This window comes from Haplochromis burtoni, unplaced genomic scaffold (genome assembly GCF_018398535.1).
Source record: "Haplochromis burtoni strain Fernald_Lab_line unplaced genomic scaffold, NCSU_Asbu1 Contig_306, whole genome shotgun sequence".
NCBI lineage: Eukaryota > Metazoa > Chordata > Actinopteri > Cichliformes > Cichlidae > Haplochromis > Haplochromis burtoni.
The window spans coordinates 293,817-318,663 of NW_024582667.1; the positions used below are offsets into that span (position 1 = coordinate 293,817).

The 24,847-nt window shown below is 39.3% G+C and overlaps 3 protein-coding genes across 3 annotated transcripts in view; 1 reads left to right on the forward strand and 2 right to left on the reverse strand.

The window, feature by feature from the left end:
- Positions 1-3,076, forward strand: part of pigt (phosphatidylinositol glycan anchor biosynthesis, class T) — a 13,563-nt gene extending 10,487 nt beyond the window's left edge. The window contains exons 9-11 of the mRNA XM_005948297.3: positions 1,455-1,620; positions 1,751-1,834; positions 1,971-3,076. Coding sequence (XP_005948359.2) covers positions 1,455-1,620; positions 1,751-1,834; positions 1,971-2,220 — 500 coding nt within the window. The 3' untranslated portion in view covers positions 2,221-3,076. The remainder of the gene's footprint in view (positions 1-1,454; positions 1,621-1,750; positions 1,835-1,970) is intronic.
- A 1,465-nt stretch (positions 3,077-4,541) lies between these two features.
- Positions 4,542-24,847, reverse strand: part of LOC102290290 (WAP four-disulfide core domain 2) — a 47,750-nt gene continuing 27,444 nt past the window's right edge. The window contains exons 3-8 of the mRNA XM_042228135.1: positions 11,862-11,975; positions 10,907-11,044; positions 9,652-9,765; positions 8,400-8,537; positions 5,007-5,144; positions 4,542-4,908 (exon numbers count right to left, since the gene is read on the reverse strand). Of these exons, the coding sequence (XP_042084069.1) occupies positions 4,775-4,908; positions 5,007-5,144; positions 8,400-8,537; positions 9,652-9,765; positions 10,907-11,044; positions 11,862-11,975 (776 nt within the window). The 3' untranslated portion in view covers positions 4,542-4,774. The remainder of the gene's footprint in view (positions 4,909-5,006; positions 5,145-8,399; positions 8,538-9,651; positions 9,766-10,906; positions 11,045-11,861; positions 11,976-24,847) is intronic.
- On the reverse strand, positions 20,104-24,588 carry wfdc2 (WAP four-disulfide core domain 2). The gene is made up of 6 exons (XM_042228134.1): positions 24,487-24,588; positions 23,421-23,558; positions 21,279-21,410; positions 20,985-21,122; positions 20,506-20,643; positions 20,104-20,404 (listed from the first exon to the last, which is right to left on the reverse strand). Exons 2-6 carry the CDS (start codon positions 23,494-23,496, stop codon positions 20,388-20,390), a joined length of 501 nt encoding a protein of 166 aa, XP_042084068.1. The 5' UTR covers positions 23,497-23,558; positions 24,487-24,588; the 3' UTR covers positions 20,104-20,387.

The following is a 24,847-nucleotide window of genomic DNA, read 5'->3' on the forward strand; positions in this document are numbered from 1 at the left end:
TGGGATCCCTGGGACACACAAACCCCTCCACCACGATAAGGTAGCGATTCACGGAGAGGACCTCAACCAGTCTACAAAAAAATCTTATTAGCCTTTGCGCTGTTTAGCATTAGCATATCACAAATTCAACTAGAAGACTATCACTCAGCCACCTCCCCGCAACCTATTTAACAAGCCTGATTTGGTAGAATAGATCTGATATAAAGGTAAAGCAATACATCTTTATTTTTTTGTTTCTATGTCTGCAAGTCTTACTGGGACTGTTTCATGGATCTGAATATGACCACTGAATCATTTCTTAGGAAGTTTAATTAAATAAAAGAAGAAAAGTAGATCTTACATCATGTTGTTTAGTTGACTCTTGCAGCTTTGTCTATTGCCATGAAACACCTGCACATAAAAATGAAAGTTGCACTTACAGCTCAAAGAAACAGTCCATGAGTGCATCTTTTCAGTTTAGTGGCTTTCTGAAGGTGCTGTCCCCTGCCTCTGACCCCCATACCTTGATTCAAACATCAACATGATGATGCTAATTATGTTCTTTAAAAGCACAAATTGCCAGTGGCAAATGAATACACCGCCTTCTCTTTACACTTTGTAGAGGTGCACGATAGTCAGACTCCCACTTGAGCTGAACTTGTGTGCCTTCAACTTGATTTCATTTTCATTTTTGTTGCCTTCTGTTAGTTAGCTTAAATGTCCTGTGGACATGTGAGCATCTTTGCAGGCTTTGATTTTTGATGTTGACTTCTTCAACGATGGATATTATTATTCAGTCTTTTACTTAACCCTGTAAAATCTGAACCATGAAATAATTGCCAGAAAAATCTAATTTTCTTGAAGCTGGAGTTTTTATTGAACCTGTCATGAATTATGAGTTTTGACTTGTATGGTTTTTGCTACACCAGCATTTCTGTGCAATTTATTGATGACTATTCATCTTCAGCAAAAATGTGTAAAGGGTTTAAGGTTAAAGAAATCACACTAATGATGTAAAGGTCTCAAAAACTCATGTTTCAAATATGATACATTTGACCTTACAGGGGTAAGTCGGTCATGCTGTTCACAGCCCACTGTAAGATACTTGACTTCCCACATTAACCCACAGGAATGGTTAGTAAGGGTTCATGCAGCTGCCTCTTTTTGCCACAAGGTGGAGAACATGAGTCATGTTTTCTGTAAGAAACAGTTATCAAATACATATGTTGGTGTTCATTTCTAACTTGAATAACATGCTGTTATTGATTAAATATTGTCCCATTATGTAATTTATATAAACCAGTGATCTGTGTCTAAACTAGGGATTCACTGACTGTAAAAACTCTGGGTTGATAGTTGTTTAAAATACAATTTTCTTGACAGCAGATGCCAGAGCCTTTGTGTTTGTGCAGTTCTAGTTTGAACATTTAATCAGTGTATTATTGGTCACTTGTTTTTTTTTCTTCCTCTGCTAGGCTACATCCACTACGAGCCATCTAAGGATCGTGTGAAGCCCCACCTGCTGGAGATGCTGATCCAGCTTCCTCCAAACTCTGTGACTGAGGTTACAGTGCAGTTTGAGAGGGCTCTGCTCAAATGGACTGAATACCCACCCGATCCCAACCACGGTTTCTATGTCGGGTATGCACGTAGGATTGCATGTGTGACATGTGTTGCTTCTCAAATGATTTTTGCTTTTTATTTTTTAGGATTTTAAATTAATTTCAGACTTTTATTGACTAAAGTCCTTGTCCTTGTCTTTAACATTTAGATCTTCAGTTATTAGTTCTCTTGTACCAAGCACTGTCGCCATGCATACAAACAGCACTCGGGAACGACCACTTTTCAGCAGCTTGTAAGTACACAGCCCCCATCGCCCACCCATCTTGATGAAAATGACATTTATTGTGTTTTATTCACGGACTGTTTGAGTTTCTGCACAGACACGTTTATCTAGAAAATGGGATGATCAAATTTTCCTCTCTCACCAGTTTTCCCTGTAAAGAAGAGTCCAGCTACTTTGTCCGCATCTACACAGAGCCTCTGCTTGTCAATCTGCCCACTCCAGACTTCAGCATGCCTTACAATGTCATCTGCCTGACATGCACTGTAGTGGCTGTGGGCTACGGCTCTCTATACAACTTACTAACGCGGAGCTTCCAAATCGAAGAGCCCAACCCAGGACTGGCCAAGCGGATCGCTAACGTCATCCGAAGGATGAGGGGCGTCCCGCCACTCTGAGGCTTTGTGAGCATGCCAAGTGGCATCTTTTAGAAAGGAAGTTTTCCTTTTGTTGAAACTACTGGAAAATATATAATATACAGGGAAGAACTGCTATGAATGTTTTAAAACCTGTCAACTTGAGGATTTTGTTGTTGAATTGAATAAGATGGATACATTTGTGTTTTAAAGCAATTTCTTGCTGCCTAAGGACAAAAAAAGTAGACGGGAAGTTGAAGATTTGTTCTTGTTTGATAAATATGAGGAACCAAAGCTGAGCAATGGGCTGCAGTGTTTTAATACCCCTTCGTTTTGGGGATTTGGGGTAGGGTTTTTTTGTTTGTTTGTTTGTTTGTTTGTTTTCTGGATTTTTAATACTATAACCCATTACAACATAATGCCACACTGTCATTAAGGCATACTGATACTTTGAGGAAACAGTGATTTCATAACTCACTGCACTCTGAAGCCTCTGGACTCAGAAATATAATCGCTTTTGGTCTCTAAGTGGTCTTAAGACTTATTTGGGATCTCCGCCACTATGAGATACACCAAGTCAAAGTCACTTCAGGATGTCCTAACGTTTTTCTTTTTAGGCTGCTTATCTTAATTGAAACTTCATTCATGACAGCGCATTAAAAACTCTAAAACTCATTCCAGTATGATGTCATATATTGTGTGAAACGAATTCTAAAAAGTATAGACTTAAAAGTGATAAAATGAACTTTTTTCATGTTTCTACACAGGATATCAATTGTTGTCAAGTAAAACCGAGCTGCCCTTTACCAAATATTTATTTGGCACTGATTTTGGTTACAGTTTTGAATGTTGAATGCAATTGTCTGAGCATAATAAAAACCTTTTATTTGTTGAATTATTAAGTCATCAGTTTTAAGCACTTTAGTTGTCTTACAACAAATACACTATGGACAAAACTACAGAGCCACACTTCCTCTTCTCCAAATTCAGGTGCTTTCACTCCTGTTGCTTCAGGTAACAGCCAAGCAGTCTGCCTTTATTTGTTAAAGGTTGTTCTAAAGAGCTCACTAAATTTGAGTATGGTAGTGTAATAGGATGCCACCACCGCAACAAGTCAGTTCATGAAATTTTTTCCCTCTTAAGGTATTTAATGATCAGGTGAAGTGGTGATATAGCAAAGTGGAGGCATCTAGGAGCCACAACAACTTGGCCACAAATTGTTGGACATGTAGATCTTCAGAGGGGTGTCACCAAGGGCTGAGGTGATACAGTCTAAAAGTCACCAAAACTGCTGACTCAACTGCAGAACTCCAAACACCGCTGGGATTAACATCAGCACTAAAACTGTGCCTGGAGCTTTGTGGTCCTGGGTTCTATGGCTGAGCAGCTCCTGTAGATGTTAAATACTAAATAAAATACTGCCATGCATTTACTTTTGTTTAAGCCTTTTACACACATTTTTGTTTGTTTTCCTTCCTAGAAAAATATTTCTGTAAAACAGTGAGCTCCATTTGAATGTTTGACTATGTTCAAGTTCAAGGTTCTTTATTTGTCACATGCATAGTTATACAAGTATAACATACAGTGAAATGTAGCCTGACACGCTCCTCGACATGTGCAAAAATTGGGGGGGGGGGTGTAGAGGAAGAACATTATTTAAATATATATATACATACATATAGTATATACACTGGGTGAATGTGCAGTAGTAGCAGTTCTGTATTGTTATTACTGTCACTGCCTTTTCAATAAACTGCCAAACATCATTTTTCAAATTACTAGACATGAAAGTTCCCAACTCTAAATTAAACAGGAGTTGGAACATTATTACTTCCCATTGAGTGCCCACATTTTTGTGTAAACATAGTTGGCCTCACTGATGACAGACTCTGAAGGAACAAACAAAGACGTCTCTCTGTATTTGCCAGGTCAGCAGTTCTTACCCCTGTGTGTTTGCCAACAGTGTGGAACAAAAACAAAGCGAAAAGCAGCTTTCCACATGTAGAATTTGATGTTCATATGTGATCTGCTACAAACTGCAAGTTTTCTCCTCGGACATGATATAGTAAAGGAACTTGTCACTGATTGTTGCAACTTTCTTTGGTCAAACTAGTAATTTATAAAAAAAACTAAAATGTTCTTTAAATAACAAACAGCACAATACAGTTTGAGACACAAGTGTGCAACAATGCTGAAAACTAAGAACGTTTTCATTGTCCATCTGAATCATTTTGTGTTCTGCCAGGAAACACTTTCCATTCTTGCTACATTTCATCATTTGTTTTTGCAGGGAAACGGACTCAAAAAACCCGACAGGCTTGTGAATTCCAGGATCTATTAAAAACACATTTATAGCAAGGTTATACAGGATTGGGCTATTTTTATTGGTCATACAAAAACAACAAAAACAATGCATCATACTCTAAGGCTTTAATTAGAAATGGAACAGATATACTGTTTTTCACACTGAAGTAAGAATACACGCGGTAAAAAAAAAAAGAGAACAAGGAATAAATGCAAACAGGCTACTTTTTCTTTGTGGGAAAAATGTGTCCGTTTAAAAAGGAGAGATGTTTAATGTAGATGATGGACTTCCTTAGCAGGGCTCACTGCATGCATGACCACAGGTAGTCCTGCAGCACTTATGATCTCCTGGACACTGACCATCGTGATAGCAGTACTCAGCACACATGGGGGTGGTCTCAGGCAGAGGACAGCCGCCAGGCTTCACTGATCACAGCGAAGTCAAAAAAATATGATTAGTTACAAAATACCTTTAAACACTTGGGATGTATATGGGGGTGTTTTCTACTTTGTTGATCTCTCACCTACGTACGGTGCCATGCACTCATGTCCACACCCGTTGGAGCAGCACTTTTCCTTGTCGGGGCAGTCACTGTCATTAGAGCAAAATTCAGCACACCGTCCGTAGCCCAGGCGCCTGCGAGGACACACTCCTGGCTTTACTGAAAGAAAAGAGAAATCAGTATAGACAAAGAGATAGAACGGGAGAGTGTGGTACACGGGCCTTTTGACTGACTTTTAGACAGCTGAGACTTGAAAGAAAAGAGCAGAAAAGCATTACGGATCAGCCGTGCCAAAGGAGACATGAGTTATGATTTTGAGCGGTTACCAATTTGGTTGCTAAACAAACAAGCATGCGCATTTCAAAAAGAATCCGTAAGCAGTCAGATAATGGGTTGAAGAAATTTGAGTCAAAAGAAACTTGCCTGTTATTTTGCAACAAGCGCTCGCTGAAAGAACAGTGTCAAAGTGCGCTAATGCGCAAAATGCTAAAACCAATGCGCAAATTGTCCACCAGTGTTTGTCCATGTTCACTTCTTGCTCAAAACATGTACTGCTGTGTGCAAAAATACTGTACACTAGTCCATAGCCACATGCTGAGCAGGCCACTTAGAGGATGCTGGGTCCTTGTGCCTGTAGAGTTACAGATAAAATATGGCATGTACTGTGGTATGAATCTTCTAATGTTGTTTACATGTTAGTAATAAAACTAGACAGCTGAAAAATGTTATGATGACCAATAGTTTTTGTCATGTGACCTCATTTTACCTTCACTTTATTTTAGTGCTTCCAGCAAATGAATCAATTTCTCCTCCAACAGTATCTGACATGTGCGAAGCGGTTTATTTTCTTTTTAACCAGTGAACCAGCCCGCATTTCCATCTAGCATTATTCGACTCCATAGACAAAAAAACAAAAACAATATGCGGATGGATTATTTACACACTTCAGAAACAAATTTGATACAATAGATCAGATGAGGAGTTTTAAAGTAATTTCAGAGTTTTTTTTTTAAAGAGACTGGCACCAGTTTGTGAAGTTAAATGAATTCTTGCTCATATATTAGAGAAGGAAGTTATGCTTCTGGTGTCCCCCAGGGGTCAGTGTTGGGCCCTAAATTGTTTAAATCACACATCAATTACATACTTACGGTGTCCACAATATTAATAATGATTCTGTTTAAGACTAATCATTTATGCTCTGGTGATGATTTACAGCATTTACTGGATGAGATGACTTTATGACTCTACAAAATAACTATTGTTTAGCGTGTTAGCTTAAGGGTGATGTGGAGGATGGCCTCTCTGTTCAGTTTAGTTGGGTGTGTGCTTGGCGTGTACACCACTGTGCAGACCACACAGTCCATTGCAGAATATTTTACTTCCCACAGAAATTCTACAAGAAGTGTTGGTAAGTCTCAAGCAGCTACTTCTTTTCTCCACAAGGTGGAGAACATGTCTTAGTCTTCCAATCTAACTTATTTATTAGTTTTTGTTCCAACATTACATGCTGTTATTGACTGAATATTGTCACATAGTATCATATTTATGTAAATTAGTAGGCTGTGCTAAAACTAGGGATGCACTGATAAAATGAAATGATAAACAAAGTAAAGAATAAATAAATGAAGATTTGGCTTGATAAAAACAAGCCAAATGATTAAAACTGAAATATTTTTTATTTGGAAATAGGACTGAAAGATGTCAACGATTGATTTTAACTGGTTGTTTCAACAGAGCTTTCCAAATTGAGTGTGTGAAATTCTACATATGGCCACTCTGACAAACTCATTTTTCTGCAGTTTTTGTGTGCTCACAAACTGTGAAATGTTCATGCTATTTACTTCTGATTTTTCGCTTTTAGCACTTAAATTCCTCCCCTGCACAGAATGGGGAGCAATAATGGAAACAGCCGTGTGTTTTGCTTTAGCAGCAGGTATCATTTATACAAATCTATGACAGTGTTAAACATCCTCAGCACAAAATTACCCTTAATAATGTTGGATGCTGTTAATTGCTGCCAATTACAGAAGAAAAAATGTTACATTTGCTTTGAATGTGTTAATAATGTATTTTATCTGTGGTGTAAAGGTGCACCACAGTCAGTCTCCCACTTAAGCTTTCTTTTTTGTTGCCTCCTATTAATTAGCTTGTTAGCTTGAGGCTGCTGTGGAGGAGGGCCCACAGCTTGACGGGCCAAAATCCATATCACTCACAGTCTAATTTAAGATACTTTACTTCCCAGAGGAATCACACGAGAATGGTATAGTAAGGGTTGATGCCGCTGCTTCCTTTCACCACAAAGTGACGAACATGAGTCATGTTTTCTGTAAGAAAGGAGGTTGTCAGATACATATTTTCGTGTTCCTATCTTGACTTGTTTCTTAGCTTATGCTCAAACGTTATATGCGACTATAAATGGAATATCATCATATTATATCTGTTTATGTAAACCAATGGGCAGTGTCTAAACCAGGCATGCACTGACTATAAAAACTCGATAGCTGTGCTTAAAATACCTTTTTTGTTGATAGCAGTGTCGGTGTTTTTATTTAATTTTTATTTTTTGCAGCTCTAGTTTGAACATAGATTTGTTTTCTGGAAGTTTGAAACTGTAACTCCATTAAATCATAGTGCATGATGTTACTGTGAGGAAACTGTAATAAAATACAAATCAGGTTATTCTGATTTGATATCTCACTGCCCTCTGAAGCCTCTGAGCTTACATGGAGAGATTATTGCTTCTTTTCAATCTCCCTACTAGGAACAATCAGATACAGAGATAAATTATGTCAGAGTGAATTCAACATGGTTTCTTTTTTGTTTTTAAATGCAAACTTTGTCCAAAACACGATATCCAAATACTCTCACAAACAAACAAATACAAAGAAAGATACCTAAAAGTAATGAATATTATCTTTAATGGGACAGGAAATCACTTGTTTTGAAGTAGATTTAAGTAAAAGCAGCAGGTCTGGAGCCACACTCCCTGTTCTCTGAATTGAGGTGTTTTTTTCAGTCTCGTTGTCACAGACGCATATAATCAGTGCCTAGCCACGCAGTCTGCCTTTACAAAAACATTTGTCATCATCAGCAAAAGAAAGTCTTAATAATATTACAGAAAGAAAAAAAGTATTGCATTAAAGAGAAGGCCATAGTAAATGTGTAAAGATGTTTAATGTAGATTGACTTGGTACTTTCTAATCAGCGGGGCTCATTGAACGCATGACCGCAGGATGTCCTGCAGCACTTCTGCTCTCCTGGACACTGACCAGCACACATGGAGGTGGTTTCAGGCAGGGGGCAGCAGCCAGCCTTCACAGATACACCAAACCCAAAAATATGATTAGTTACAAAATACCGTTAACCACTTGGTGAATTATTTAAAGGGTCTTGGCTGCTTTGTGCATCTATTACCTTTGTAGGGAGCCATGCACTCATGTCCGCATCCATTGGAGCAACACTTCTCAAAAAAGGGACAATCTCTGTCATTAAAGCAAGATTCAAGGCAACGTCCGTGGCCCAAGTGTCTGTGAGGACACACTCCTGGCTTTACTGAAATGAAAGAGAAATGAGTATAGACCAAGAACTCCAGAGAGTGTGGTGGGTTGTCCCTCTGAAAGATATCCTTTGACCTTATTGAACCCTGAATTGCAGTAAATTAATAAAAATCTCTTCTAAGAGTTTCTGGAAATTGTGAAACATTTGATTGTGTTTTAGGCTGTGGCCACCCTGTTTCTCTGAAGGATGCTTACTGCACTTCCTTCTTCTCAACTAAGGTATGAGTCTCATGGAGATCCAGTTGATTAATCTCTCGTTTCAAGTTAGATTCCACCCAACGTGTACACTCCAGTTCCCAAATATCTGGCAAAACTTATACAGTCTCACACAAAATGACAGCAGTAAATCTCTGGTCTGCAGTACACAAAGAAACACATGGTCATAAAGAAGACTAACAAGCTTTTTTTTTTTTAAAGTTCTCAATCTTTCATGTTTCATACAATCTCAAGGAAATGTGTATGAAATTAAACATTTTCTCTTTTTTTTGCACAATTGTTAGAGACAGCCTTTTCTGACTTCTACCTATTGTAGATGACATGATAACAGATAACCTGTAGATCAGCGGTCCCCAACCCCTGGGCCACAGACTGGTACAGGCCTGTGAGTTGTTTGGTTCCGGGCTGCGAGAGTTGAAGCTCGGTTGTGAAATTTATAGTTTTTTTAGGGTTTCGTTATTTTTTTATCGTTTTTATCATTAAATCGGTTTCCCTGGCTCTTTTCCAGTGTGTTATGAATAAATTTTCTTTTTTGGGTACTGGTACTGGTTTTATTTTGTTGTATTTATCCGCGGCACCTTAAAGGCTGGTCCGTGAAAATACTGTCAGACATAAACCGGTCCGTGGGGCAAAAAAGGTTGGGGGCCGCTGCTTTAGATAACTGTCACTTTGTTCGTATCTCACCTATGTCTGGTACCATGCACTCATGTCCGCATCCATTGTAGCAACACTTCAGAATAAAGGGACAGTCTCTGTCATCAAAGCAAGATCTAGCACAATTTGTATGTGCAAACTTTATTTTTAAACTAGTTGTCATTTTATTAACTGAGAAGATTTAACCAAATATTTAATCCACACCCTTTTCAGAAGACATTAAACATAGTGACACGTACTGGGAGCAGGAGGGACGCAGACTTCTTCACCATCATAGACACAGCATATGTGGCTTCTAGGACAGTCCTCATACCCCTTACGTGACAGAGCAAGATTAAGATGGCGTGAACATTCTGGGGTTGAAAGAAGCAGAAAAGCAAAAAAGGACATGGATGAGCTGTGAGGAATAAGAGTTGTGATGCTTTGCAGTCGCCAAATTGGCTGTTTGACAAAATCAAACATGCACATTTCAGAAAGGATCCGTAAGCAGGCAGATTATAAATTGAGCACATCTGAGCCCCCCCCAAAAAAACCAAAACAAAAAATTTGCCTGTTAATTTGCAGTAAGTTCTAGCAGAACAAACAAAAAACTGACAAAGTCGATCAGTGTTTGTCCACGTTCATCTTTTGCTCAAAGGAATGTGCTCCTGTGTGCAAAAATACTGTCTGTGTACTAGTGCACAACCACAGGCTGAGAAGGCCAGTTAGTGGATGCCGGGTCTTTGTGATCACAGATTTGCAGTCTCTCTGATAACATGTCATTTAAGACACACTTTCATTTTCAACCATGCTCCAATAGTGGCGTGTATGGTACATAGCTTGTGTTTAATATTAGTAATGAAACCAGACAACTGAAAAATGTTATAATGAGCAGCAGTGTTTGTGTTTGATCTCACTTTCCTTTCACTTTACTTTAGTGCTGTGTTTCATTTTTGTGGTCAAAGATTGCATGCTGTTATATTGTCTGCATGCATTGACCCTGCCAGTCACTATCACAGTATTTTGTTGTGCAGCAGCTATTCCTGAAGTGCAGCAAATTCCTCTCTCCTCTTCCTCTTCTGTTTTTCTTGAATTCTGTTTCACGGAATGATGCTATTGGACCTCTTTCTTCCTGCTAAGGAATGAGTTTCCTGGAGAAGTCTAGTTTAAATTCATATTACCACCCCACATTTACACTCTAATTCCCATATATCAGACAAGACTTGTGCAGTCTGATACTGCATCATTACAAGAGTCTTAATGGTTTTTGTTGTTCAGTACCCAACTTACCCCCAAGCAAAAAAAGGAGATTAACACAAGTTTTCACCTTCTCAAATTTCGTGCAATCCCAAGTATACATATATTAAATTATTAATCTTAGTATATATATTTTCCTATATTTAATTATGTCTGCACAAATTAATGGTCAGTGACAGCCTTTTTGCAACTTGCAACGTGATATGTGTTGCAGCAGTTGATATCCTGTGGATAACTGTCATGTTGTTTATATCTCACCTGACAATGGAGCCATGCACTCATGTCCACATCCGTTGGAGCAGCACTTCTCATTATTGGGGCAGTCTCTGTCATTAGAGCAAATTTCAGCACAATGTCCAAAGTCTAAGCGCCGACGAGGACACACTCCTGGCTTTGCTGGAAGGAAAGAGAAATTAGTGCAGACAAAGAACTCTAACCAGAAGGTGGTAAATGTGGATTTAACTTGAAGAAATGTTATTATCTGTCATTTTATTAACTGAGAAGGTTTAACCAAAGATTTGCCACACACACCAAGAAGAAATTAAACATTGTGACACGTACTGGGAGCAGGAGGGACGACAGACTTCTTCACCATCACAGATACAGCATATGTGGCCTCTAGGACAGCCATTACACCCCTTACGTGACAGAGCAAGATTAAGATGGCTTGGACATTCTGGTTTTGGAGGAGAGCAGTAAAGTAGAAAAGGACATGGATCAGCTGTGGTAAAGTGGTATGAGTAAAGTTCTATAAGCTGTCTGATTGCCAGTTTGGCTGTTTAACAAAACAAACCAAACATGCACATTTTAGAAAGAAACCGTGAGCAGTAGATTATAAGCTGAACAAATCTGAGTCAAAAGAAACTTGGTTGTTAAAATGTCACTTTGTTCAATCTCACCTGACAATGGAGCCATGCACTCATGTCCACATCCGTTGGAGCAGCACTTCTCATTATTGGGGCAGTCTCTGTCTTTAGAGCAAGATTTAGTACAACGCCTGTTGTGCAAGCGCCGGCGAGGACACACTCCTGGCTTTGCTGGAAGGAAAGAGAAATTAGTGCAGACAAAGAACTCTAATCAGAAAGTGCAGTAAATGTGGATTTTACTGGAATTTATTTGATTTTTAGACTCTCTCTCATTCTACTGACTGAGAAGACTCAATGAAAGATTTACCACACCCTATTAAGAAGAAATTAAACATTGTGACACGTACTGGAAACAGGAGGGACACAGACTTCTTCACCATCGTAGACACAGCATATGTGGTCTCTAGGACAGTCCTCATACCCCTTACGTGACAGAGCAAGATTAAGATGGCGTGGACATTCTGGGTTTGAAAGAAGCAGAAAAGCAAAAAAGGACACGGATGAGCTGTGAGGAATAAGAGTTGTGATGCTTTGCAGTCGCCAAATTGGCTGTTTGACAAAATCAAACATGCACATTTCAGAAAGGATCTGTAAGCAGGCAGTGTTTTTGTTTGATCTCACTTTCCTTTCACTTTACTTTAGTGCTGTGTTTCATTTTTGTGGTCAAAGATTGCATGCTGTTATATTGTCTGCATGCATTGACCCTGCCAGTCACTATCACAGTATTTTGTTGTGCAGCAGCTATTCCTGAAGTGCAGCAAATTCCTCTCTCCTCTTCCTCTTCTGTTTTTCTTGAATTCTGTTTCACGGAATGAGGGTGGTAAATGTGGATTTAACTTGAAGAAACTTTTTTATCTCTCATTTTATAAACTGAGAATGTTTGACCAAAAATTTACTCCACACCCTCTCTCAAGAAGTCTGTCTCTAGGACAGTGCTCACACCCCTTACATGACTGATCAAGCTTAAGATGGCGTGGGCATTCTGGTTTTAGAAGAAGCAGTGAAGCAGAAAAGGATATGAATGAGGTGTGGTAATTGGGCCAAAAGTTATGATGCTGTGTGGTCCCCAAACAGACCATATAAGTAACTAACAAACATGCACATTTCAGAAAGAATTGTTAAGAAGACAGTTATGAGCTGAACACGTCTAAGTAAAAAAGAAAAACCCAAACTCACCTGTGAAAATGCCACCAGTTTTCACTGTGGAAAAAACAGTGCCAAAGTGCACCAATGCACAAAGTGCTACAATCAATACACAAACTGTAGAACAGCCTTTGTCCATGTTCACCTCTTGCTCAAAAGAATGTGCACAACCACTGACTGAGTGGCCAGTTGAATGATGCTGGATCGTTGTGCTTGTAGTCTTATATTCTCTCTGATAAGGTGTCATATCAGAAACATTTAGTTTTTTACGTTCCTTGTTGCTGAAATGATAATATGAATCTTGTGTTTTCATCTTAGTAAAACATCTACACAGTATTTAATATCTTCTTCATATAGCAAGACAACAACGACATGCTCATGAAGAACATTAAGAAGATTTTTCCCACAATTGACTTTCTTATATTGCTATACCTTGTTGGTACCTACGATTTATAAAAGTATCAAATGAATCACATATTTCTCCTTGTTCTCTCATATATAATTGTTACTATCTTGTTCAGTCCCCTGCTTCCTTGTGTACACTGTGTCCTTGTTTATTTTTTGATTGTTCCTGTTCTTCAGATGAAGCTATGAAGTTATCTAAATCACATTTAACAACGAGTATTTATTGTACGCATATCCATTATTTCTGATACCAGAATTTTGTTCAGTCTCACCTAATGTATATGACATTATTGTTTTGTAGGATAACAAATTAATATTTTGACTCTAAACAAATCCATATACCTGCATTTGAATTTTTTTTTTTCATTTCTTGTCTGTTTAGCCTTTCTACCAAGTTCCAGACAGGCTTTTTGCAAATTTGTCACTTTTTTCTTCTTTTATCTGTTGTAGATGATACCAACGAAACATCACTATGTCATATCTGTGACAGTAGGAACAGGGAGAAATTCGTGAGATTGTCTGCACAATTACAATTTGTTTCTGCATGAGCTGACACACAGCTTAGTGTGTGTTAGATTTCAGATCTTCAGATAAGTCTCACTGAGCTCCTTCTGCCTGAGTATGAGATTGGGTCCCCTGACTCTGATAAAATGGTGCCAGCACACAAAATTTACTGCTGTCTCGTGATGTAACACCCAACATGTTTTTATTGCATTTGTAGATCGATTGTAAAAAGTATTCCAAACTAATTAGAAGTAAGGAAATAGCTCTAATGAAAACCCATCATGAGACAAAATGAATACATTAAGTAAGTCAGTAAAATTGTATTTATATAGCACCTTTCAAGCTAAATATCACAAATGATTCAGAAAAAATTTCGAAAACATAAAAACAAAAAGCAGTCTCTTTAAATGTTTGGCCTTGTATGCTGTGGCATCAGCAGGCCCTGAACACGTCCTGGATGGCCGGCCTCTGCCTCAGTTGGCTGTGGGCGTTCCGTCCAGGGCCTCCTTATTCCCTTTGCTGGGAAACCCAGCATTTCTCCAACTGCTCCATATGATAATTATGTGAATAACAAAATATTCACATAATTGGCGGTCGTGGCTCAAAGAGTTGGCAGTTCGTCTTGTAACCGGAAGGTTGCTGGTTCGAGCCCCGGCTCAGACAGTCTCGGTCGTCGTGTCCTTGGGCAAGACACTTCACCTACTGGTGATGGCCAGAGGGGCCGATGGCGCGATATGGCAGCCTTACTTCTGTCAGTCTGCCCCAGGGCAGCTGTGGCTACAACTGTAGCTTGCCTCCACCAGTGTATGAATGTGAGAGTGAATGAATAGTGGTATTGTAAAAGCACTTTGGGTGCCTTGAAATGCGCTATATAAATCCAATCCATTATTATAGGTTGCTACGTGTTTCAAAATGGATCAGACCAAGTGGTATGGGCAACTCATGGCTGGCCCTAGAACCAGCTCAAAGCATCAAAGCTGCTTAAAAGCCGTAAACACCTTTCTGACAGCCATATGGGAATTTTTTTTAAAAAGTCTTCACTTATCCCATGTGAACTAACACCTGTTTGAAACAATCCAGATATTTGACAGGAAAAAAAAATACATAATTTTCAGTCATGGTACAAGAAAAAAATTATCTAGAGTGCATTCAGATCAGGGATCAGTTTGTCTCGTTTACAGTGGACAGGACCATTCATGTGGCTTTGCTTGCTGTGCTGTGTCCTGCTCTTTCTTTATTCTTTCCACATCTGCTCAGTTGTTCCTTCAGCCCCTTGGCTCTTCACTATTTTCCTGTGCTCCTTCTTTCTTTCTTTTTTAACAAAATTAATCTGTATTCCTTACCGTCTCATGACGAGAGTTGGCAAAAGTACAGACATCCTGTACTGAAGTAGAATTACAGATACTATTGTTAAAAACTACTCCAGTAAAAGTTGAAGTAATGATTCACCTTCTTCACTCAAGTAAAAGTGAAAAAGTACCAGCTGTGAAATGCACTCAAAACAAGAAAGTAAAAGTAGCTCTTTGAAGAACCTTTCTACCACCCATTTTTATGGCATGCCAACAGAACCTTGCTCTACATTAATGTAATGATAAAATAATATTATTTTATGGGAATACAAACTTTATGTTAGTCTGTATTTTAATTCTAAAGAATGCACTCAGTAGTGTCCATTACATTTAACATTTTAGCATTGAAGCTATTGACGAGCTCATTGACTGAACCTCTGGACAGGCCAGGTGTTAAGGGGAAGACCTGGTTAAATATCTCACTACTGTATTCAGTTATACACCGTTTTGTGATCACTGTTGTTGATATATTTGTGTGGGCTGAAATTTTACTTTCAAAGAAAACACAGTAATGATCAGACAGGCCCACATCAGACACAGTAACATTCGAAATGCTCAGGCCTTTGGAGATCAGTAGGTCAAGAGTGTGTCCTCTATTATGTGTGGCCTCTGTTACATGCTGAGTCAGCCCAAAGTTGCCCAGAGTGTTACTCAGGTCTTTAGTCCCTTTGTCCTGAGGGTTGTCCACATGGATGTTAAAATCCCCAACAATAATTACACAGTCGAAATCAACACAGATCACAGACAGCAGTTCACTGAGGTCATTAAAAAAGGCTGTGCCGTATTTGGGAAGCCTGTAAACATTAAGAAACACAACTTTGGATGGAGCCTTCAGCTGTAAAGCCACATATTCAAAAGACTGAAAACTTCTAGGAGATAGCTGCTTACATTGAAATGATTCATTAAATAAAACAGTAACCCCTCCTCCTCTCCTGCTCACCCTGGCCTCACTGATAAAACTTTAGTTAGGAGGGGTCGTCTCGATGAGAACAGCTCCACTGTTACTTTGGTCCAACCAAGTTTCAGTTAAAAACATAAAATCAAGGCTGTGCTCAGTGATTAAATCATTAATTAAAAATGTTTTCCCAGCTAAAGATCTAACGTTTAATAAAGCCAACTTAAGTGTTCTAGAGGTATTATTTGCCCCCTCGTGTTTGGGAGCAGTCTGTGGCACACAAGGTATGTTTACTATATTTAAAGATCTTTTAGAGTGCAGCTCTCTGTGTTTTGACCAGGCCACATGTCTCCTAAAAGTACAGAAATTTTAAAACCTTAGTGTGTAGTGTGAAGCTCAGCTTCTCCTGGGAAAAGTCACCACTGCCATAATCCTCGCAGCCTGGACCCTCCACACAACAACATCAGACTGCGGAAACAGAGCATGAAGGTGGTAAGGAGGAACTAAGAGGGGCGAGGCTGGGCACTGTAACTTCGATTGCTCTGTTGAGGGTGGGGCTCGATGGCGAACCTTTGGTTGCTCTGGGGGACAAAAAGGGATTGGGTCGGGGGGTAGATCTGAGCCCAGCATTGACCCGCTCCATCATCTCCTCAGTGAATTTCAGGTGTGGCGAGGAGGGAGAAAGGGAGGGGGAGGAGGGTGATGGCCTGTCAGGGGTTTGGGGGACTAGGGAAGGTCATGGTTCCTGGTCCTGGTCGTTGGTGTTGTTGAGAGAGTTGGAGGCAAATAAGGACCCCTCTGATGTCTCTCCTTTCTGAAGCTCATCCCAGGTGGGGGCAGATGAGGCTCCTCCTCGAGGTTTCTGCTGGGCTTTGTCTGTTCTTGCAGTACTGTTTGTTCCTCTTTATGAGATAACTCCTCGTTTATCTCAGCCTTGGCACCAAGCACAGATGGATGACGTATGGAATAAAACAAGTTGGAGGTGAACAGTTTCACCCCTGACTTGTTAAAATTAAATCCATTTGCTTTAAACAGATGCCTGCATTCCCAAAAAATATTAAAATTGTTGATAAAATGCACTGAGTGGTCAGTACATGCTGATATAAGCCATTTATTCAGTGCAAACAACCTGCTGAATCTCTTGTCTCCTCCTCTGACGGGTACAGGTCTGATAGGTTTGTAGCTTAAACCTATTCGCTGGAACGTTCAAGACAATTTACTACACAGCAAAAGCAAGACACGAGTAGGCAAAGTTCTTTATGTTTCTCGTGCACGGGAGAGAACTGGACAAACGCCGTTCCTTCGCTTGATCCCAGTTGCTCTCGTCCGCTCCCCCGTAACACTGCTCTTTTATTGAGGTTACATGAATATACATAGGTTCATTAACATATGACGTCTACCTACACACAAAGAGTACCTTGCCTGTGCGTTGTGTAAGTATGTCCTGACCTTAAGTTGTGTGTGCATGCCAGAGTGATCTGGGAGGCACACAGAGTCTCCACAGACTACTAAGGATCAAACCTCTACCAACATGACATTGATTATAAAACTCTAAGCATATATGAGTAGATATTTCTAAGCATAAATGACAATCAACAATATAAACCTGACAAGGTCCACTGATGAATACAGCTGCATTCAGAGAGTTTACTGTATTTAATAATCCAGTAAAGTCCGGTTTCAGAACCTTCGTCTGTTGTTTGGACACATCGTTTGACCCTGTATGCAGAACAATGTTTGTCACAGTTGGATATTCATCTGCGATTTGAAGAATTCTCTCCTTCAGGTTGTTGACCATATCCTTAGGAAAGCAGAGGACTTTAGTGTTCTTACCGCACATCCTTTGTACATCCTTTACGGCAGAGTCAACCACAATCAGAGTTTCAGGCCTAGCCTTTAGCTTTCCCTGTGGCCTTTTACTTTTCAACAGATTTTCAGACCTTACTTTGCTACTTTTAGATGGATGGTTGTCCGATATAGAGGGTCCTTTGATAGTGGAGCAAATCTGTTCTGCAGTTTCACATTCAGTTGTTTTGGAGGTTTGTTGTTAACCTTCCTATTCACGGTTGTCCAGTCCTGTTTCCTCCTGTATACAGGGGTAGAAGAGCTTCTGTTTCGTAGGAAGTGAAGGCCAGTCGGTTTCAGAGATTTCAGCTTGCTGTGCCCTGCCTGTGATATGTCCTCCCCCTTCCAGGAGACATGATTTATGTCTTGGTTTTGCACCAAGACAGTCCAAGGGGGGATTATTGCTTGAGGATTTATTATAATGCACAGAGTCTACTTTCTTGGTCATGTTATCTGTGCTCCTTAGCTGTGTACTAGCTTGCTCATCGCCATTGTTTTGAATCAAAAGCAAGGTTGTTTCATTTCCACACAGTCCATTTACCTCCACGTTTACTTCTAAGCGATGAATTTTTGTCTCCAGTACTGCAATCTTCTGCAGGAGGCTGTGGTAGTCATCTGTGTAGAGGGAAGGCATCTTGTTGCTAGTTAGCCTAGCGGTTAGTACCTTTCCAGGCTATTGAGGCTATTCGGTGCCCAGACGCTGTAATCAGGCTTCAGCTGTGTCTAGGCCACAGACACACGGAGCGCTGAAGATACGGTAACTATAAAAATGTTGCTGTTTCTGTTAAGAACGCTTTAGTCCTAATGATCTATAAGTGTTCAGAAGCTATCGCAGGTAAGCTCATATGGAAAAAAGGGAAAAAATAAGCATAAAAATCGATAAAAAACAATAAAAGAAGCAAAGCATTTAAAGAGCAACGAGAGGAAACGTCCACACTCACAAAAGGGGGGTCACACATATCAACTATATCTAGTTGATATAACCGAACTATGGCTTTAAACCTGTGACATTACAGCAAACTAACTTGTTTATCTTGCGCTAAATAGCGGAATATCAGTCTTTAACTAATATACTTAGTCTACCTCAATTTGTTTTGCATTTTTCACAATATGGCTAAGGAGCTTGGAAAGAAAAGCGTCTGGACTTCTTTAAGTTGCTTGAAGATGTTACACCTCTCATCAGGTGAGTGGGTGTTAAGGCGTCTGGGAGGTGATCTTAAAACTGTATTGGCGTCTGACAGTTGGTGTCGTAAACCACCGCCTCTGTTCAAAGATGGTCGCTCACAGTGGACATAAATGGCTTCTTTCACTCCTCTTTCAAACCATCTTTCTTCTCAAATGTGAACACTGGTGTCCTCGAAGGAGTGGCCTTTGTCCTTTAGATGCAGATGGACAGCTGAGTCTTGAGGTGGCTCTTCTATGTTGTGACATGCGTTTATGAAGTGGCTGTTTGATCTCTCCAATGTAGAGGTCTAGGCATTTCTCACTACACTGTACAGCATATACTACATTGTTAAGATTGTGTTTAGGAGTTTTGTGTTTGGGATGAACCAGTTTTTGTCTGAGTGTGTTGCTGGGTCTGAAGTAAACTGTGATGTCGTGCTTGGAGAAGACTCTCCTGAGTTTTTCTGATAAAACGGTTACATAGGGGATGACAATGTTGTTGCGTTTGTCTTTCTTATCCTCCCTAGTTGGTCTCTGATCTTCTTTTCTGTGCATCTTTGCTTACTTGATAAAAGCCCAATTAGGATAATCACATGTTTTAAGAGCTTCCTTTACATGTGTGTATTCCTTCTTTTTCCCTTCAGGCTTAGAGGGAACTTTTTCTTACATTTCAAAGCAGGAAATCACTTGTTTTCCAAGCGATTCTAGTGATTGTAGATAAAAGGGGAAGCCCTTTACCATTTTTTGCACTAATTTTAGTTACACTTTTTAAGGTAAATACAAATGCTTGAGTGTCATAAAGTATTGCATTTGATTTGTTGACTCATTACATTAGTGACGTGTCAATTTTAAGCACTTTCAAGCAGGTACACTATGTTGATGAACGTATGGGGCCACACTTTCTTTCTGAATTCAGGGGTTTTCAGTCCAGTTATTGCAGGTGCATAAAATTAAGCACCTAGTCATGCAGTCTGCTTTTACAAAGATTTGTGAAAGAATGAATGCTTTTAAAATCCAGTTTGAGACACAAGTGAGAAACAGAATGTTTTGATAATCCATCTGGATAATTTTGTGTTCTGACAATAAGCACTTTCCATTCTTGCTACAGTTCAACAGGTGAGGGGCAATTTTTATTGGTATATATATAAAGAAGAAACACACGAGGCATCATGCTATAACTATGTAATTAGAAATGGAACAGATATACTATTCATAGTGAAACACTGTTTCTTCAATATTTTCACACTGAAGTAAGCTCGCATGTTGTAAATAAGAGAACAAGAATAAAATGCCAACACACCGTTTTTTATTTGTAAGACAAATATGTCAGTTTGAAAAAAATCAGAGAGACATGATTATCATCAGAAACAGGAAGTGCTTATCGCACTAAAGAAGGAAAAAGTGATTTGGATTCATTTGCAGAGATGGTCACAGTAAGTTTAATGATGTTTTTTTATAGATTGGCAGCAGAGCTCACTGCAGGTGTAATCACAGGTTGTCCTGCAGCACGTCTGATGTCCTGGACCCTGACCATCATGATAGTAGTACTCGGCACACACGTGGAGGCCTCAGACAAGGTACCAGTCTTTACAGACACACCAAAGTCAAGAATAGGCTTAGTTACACAATTCCTTAAACCACTTGAAAAGTGTTTAGGGAGTGTTTGGTACTTTGTTCATATCTCACCCGTGTAAGGCGCCATGCACTGATGACCACATCCACTGAAGCAGCACTTCTCATTATTGGGGCAGTCACTATCATTAGAGCAAAATTCGCCACACATTATGTTATCGAAGCGTCTGTGAGGACACACTCCTGGTTTCACTGAAAAGAATAAGAAAACATTAAAGAAAAACTCTCCCTCTAGATGTGATCTCATTAGATTACTAAACCCTCAAATGAATTAATGACCATGAGGTTGTTTGCAGTACCGAAACAACCAGGTCATCATGAAGAAATGTAACACAACTTTCCTGGAAATAAACCACCTCTTGCCCTCTCAAGTTCCATGCAGTCGTAAGTAAATGTATATCAAATTATTTATTTTTTCATTTTTTTCTCAGTTTGATTCATTAACCCATGTGTGACCCTCGTAAAAAAAGGGACCAGTTTGGGTCTTAACCCACATGGGTTAAGTGTGCAAGAATACTTTGCTCATCTCTCACCTACGTATGGTGCCATGCATTTACGTCCACATCTGGTAGAGCAGCACTTCTCTTTACCGGGACAGTCACTGTCATTGGAGCAAAATTCAACGCACAGTCCAACAGTCAGGTGCCTGCGAGGACACACTCCTGGCTTTGCTGATAGGAAAAATAAATTAGTACAAACAAAGAACTCCAACTAGAGAGTGCAGTAAATGTAGCCTAAATATTATTTTTAAACTACTTCTTATATTTTAAAAAGATTTAATTAAATACACAGCCTCTTAAGAAGAAATCAAACATTGTGAGACGTACTGAGAACAGAAGGGACGCAGACTTCATCACCATTATAGACGCAGCATGTGTGGTCTCTAGGACAGTCATTACACCCCTTACGTGACAGAGCAAGCTTAAGATGCTGTGGACATTCTGGTTTGGGAGGAGGCACTAAAGCAGAAAAGGACATAGATCAGCTGTGGTAAAGTGGTAAATGAGATAAGAGTTCTGATGCTGTGTGATTGCCAGTTTGGCTGTTTAATGAAACAAACCAAACATGCACATTTTAGTAATAAACAGTAAGCAGCAGATTATAAACTGAACATGTCTGAGGCAAAATAAACTTGCTTGTTAAAATATCTTCAAGTTAATTGCAAATATGTCTTTAAACGCTTAATTAGCTCCAGCCGTCTTTTCACTCATCCTCTTTCCCTGTCGTCTCAATGACATTTCTGTCTATTGACTCAAGATTTAATTTTCTTTTTCACCCTATCTGACTTCAAAATCGTGTCTTTCTGTTTTGCTCTGATTGTCACAGTGCTGGACCTCCATCTCATACTTTTTGTCCTATGTGTGCGCGCACACACACACACACACACACACACACACACACACACACACACACACACACACAACACACAAAACACAACATGTATGGTATTTACTACACAAGTACTGCAAGTTTGAGTGCAGTGAAGTTGCATAGTATGCCTATTGTTAAATAGTTTTCTTAAATAAAGTAGAACTGTTACAATTAGGGCTGCTCAATTAATCGAATTTTAATCACGATTACGATCTGGGCTTTCAACGATCATTAAAAATGACTGAGCCGATTATTAGCCCCTCCCTCATTTATCCGCGACACCTTAAAGGCCGGTCCGTGAAAATATTGTCGGGCATAAACCGGTCCGTGGCGCAAAAAAGGTTGGAGACCGCTGATTAAGAGGACCCGAGGGAAGCTCGGAAAGCTAAGCAGAAGTTATTTGGAGAGGAGAGTGACTGCCGTTGGTTGAAAAGAGAGGTAAAAAAACTTCAGTGGTGTTGCACACTATTTTATATTATTTTTTAAAGTCATTATTCAATACATTGTTATTGTTAACCCTTTAAAGCCGGTCAGAGCTGCACGCTCCGTTTTGTGTAACTATTTTTAAATCCCTGTAGAACCTGAACCTGTAAGCTAGCACAATATTTTTTTTGCATATGAAACTTACATCTCATGCCATCAGCTTGTCCTCGGTCACGGTTTCCTTCCACATAAAGCTTTGCAAAGATTGCATAAAAAGCGCTTGCAGGAACAAAAACATAATATTCCAGAAACACGCTTTGCCGATCCGATCAGCTGTTCGTAACACTTCCACATTAAAACAGACGTCACCGCTAACTATGGCATTTCCGCCATTTCCTGCCCGAAACCGGAAGTGACGTCATTTTCGCGGAAAATGTAGTTTTTTTTACTTGTAGGCCTTAAAAGCCTATACTGGTCATGTTTGACTTTTCTGAATAGTTTCTGGGATGCTTAGAACTCGAATTGCACTGCTGGAAATAGTTTATTTTGATGCACCTGCTGTTTTCTTTGCAAATTTGCATCATAGGATTGTTTTTTTGTTTTTCCTGCAGTATATAAAAATTGCTGTATCTCCAAAATAAAACTATGAAGACACTCAAAATAAATTTCCTGTTGTTGTAAACTATTTTTTGCAACTTTTTTGTATTTAAAGTTTTGAGGGATAAACCTCTTAAATTTCTCCAAGTAGAAATATATGTAAAAAAAACAAAAACGATTTTCAATTTTTTTTGTAGTTTATTGCACTTTTTTGCAATTAATGTAGTTACTATGGACTTAATGCATACATATTATTAAAATATGGGCTATAACAGTTGTATTGATGTATAGCAACTTGAAATGCTCCCACAAATGGCACTACAACATGTAAAAAAATAATATAAGCTCTGGCGGACTTGGTTCTATGGTAGGTCTTAAAGGGTTAAATAAATATCGTCAAATAATCGAGATCTCAATTTCAGTGAAAATAATCGTGATTATCATTTTTGCCATAATCGAGCAGCCCTATTTGCAATCATTCTTTTCTCTTCTTTCTATTGTAGATGATATAATAAATGAAAAATCTTGCAGATAATTTTCACTTTGGAGTGATCTTTGCTACTTTGTTTATCTCTCACCTCCGACAGGAGCCATGCACTCATTTCCACATCCATTGGGGCAGCACTTCTCGTTATTCGGGACAGTCACTGTCATTGGAGCAAAGTTCACCACACAGTCCAACAGTCAGGTGCTGCGAGGACATTCTCCTGGCTTTGCTGATAGGAAAAATAAATTAGTACAAACAAAGAACTCCAACTAGAGAGTGCAGTAAATGTAGCCTAAATGTTATTTTTAAACTACTTCTTATATTTTAAAAAGATTTAATTAAATACACAGCCTCTTAAGAAGAAATCAAACATGTAGATCTGAGCAGGTATCCTAGGCAGCATGTGTGGTCCTAGAAGTATTACAGGACAAGCAAGTAAATGCTGACACTGTGAACACTAAAGCAGAAGCATAGTCAGCTGTGAAAGTGGAAATGAGATAGTCTGATGTGTATTGCCAGTTTGGCTGTTTAATGAAACAAACCAAACATGCACATTTTAGTAATAAACAGTAAGCAGCAGATTATAAACTGAACATGTCTGAGGCAAAATAAACTTGCTTGTTAAAATATCTTCAAGTTAATTGCAAATATGTCTTTAAACGCTTAATTAGCTCCAGCCGTCTTTTCACTCATCCTCTTTCCCTGTCGTCTCAATGACATTTCTGTCTATTGACTCAAGATTTAATTTTCTTTTTCACCCTATCTGACTTCAAAATCGTGTCTTTCTGTTTTGCTCTGATTGTCACAGTGCTGGACCTCCATCTCATACTTTTTGTCCTATGTGTGCGCGCACACACACACACACACACACACACACACACACACACACACACACACACACACACACACACACACACACACACACATATATGTATGTATATACAACGTACATATTTAAAACTGACCTCTTGACCTGTCAAGTTTCATGAAGTTGCAAGTAAATGTTTTTTTTATAGTTCAATTAAATAAGTCAGGTAGAGACATCCTTTGCAATCACTCTTTTTCTCTTCTTTCTATTGTAGATGATATAATAAATGAAATATCTTGCAGATAATTTTCACTTTGGAGTGATCTTTGCTACTTTGTTCATCTCTCACCTCCGACAGGAGCCATGCACTCACGTCCACATCCATTGGGGCAGCACTTCTCGTTATCAGGACAGTCATAGTCATGAGAGCAAGATTCAACACACAGTCCAAAGTCCCAGCGTTTGCGAGGACACACTCCTGGCTTTGCTGAAAGAAATGAGAAATCAAAAGTGACCAAGAACTCTAACCAGAGTGTGCGTTAGGTTGTCCCTCTGAAAAATCTTATTGAACCCTGCAGCAAATGAATCAAAATGTCTTGAGGCCGCCGGACACTGGCACCACCGGGCACTCTGACCACCACCAGTAGGCAACAGGTGAAGTGTCTTGCCCAAGTACACAACGACCAAGACTGTCCGAGCTGGGGTTGCGC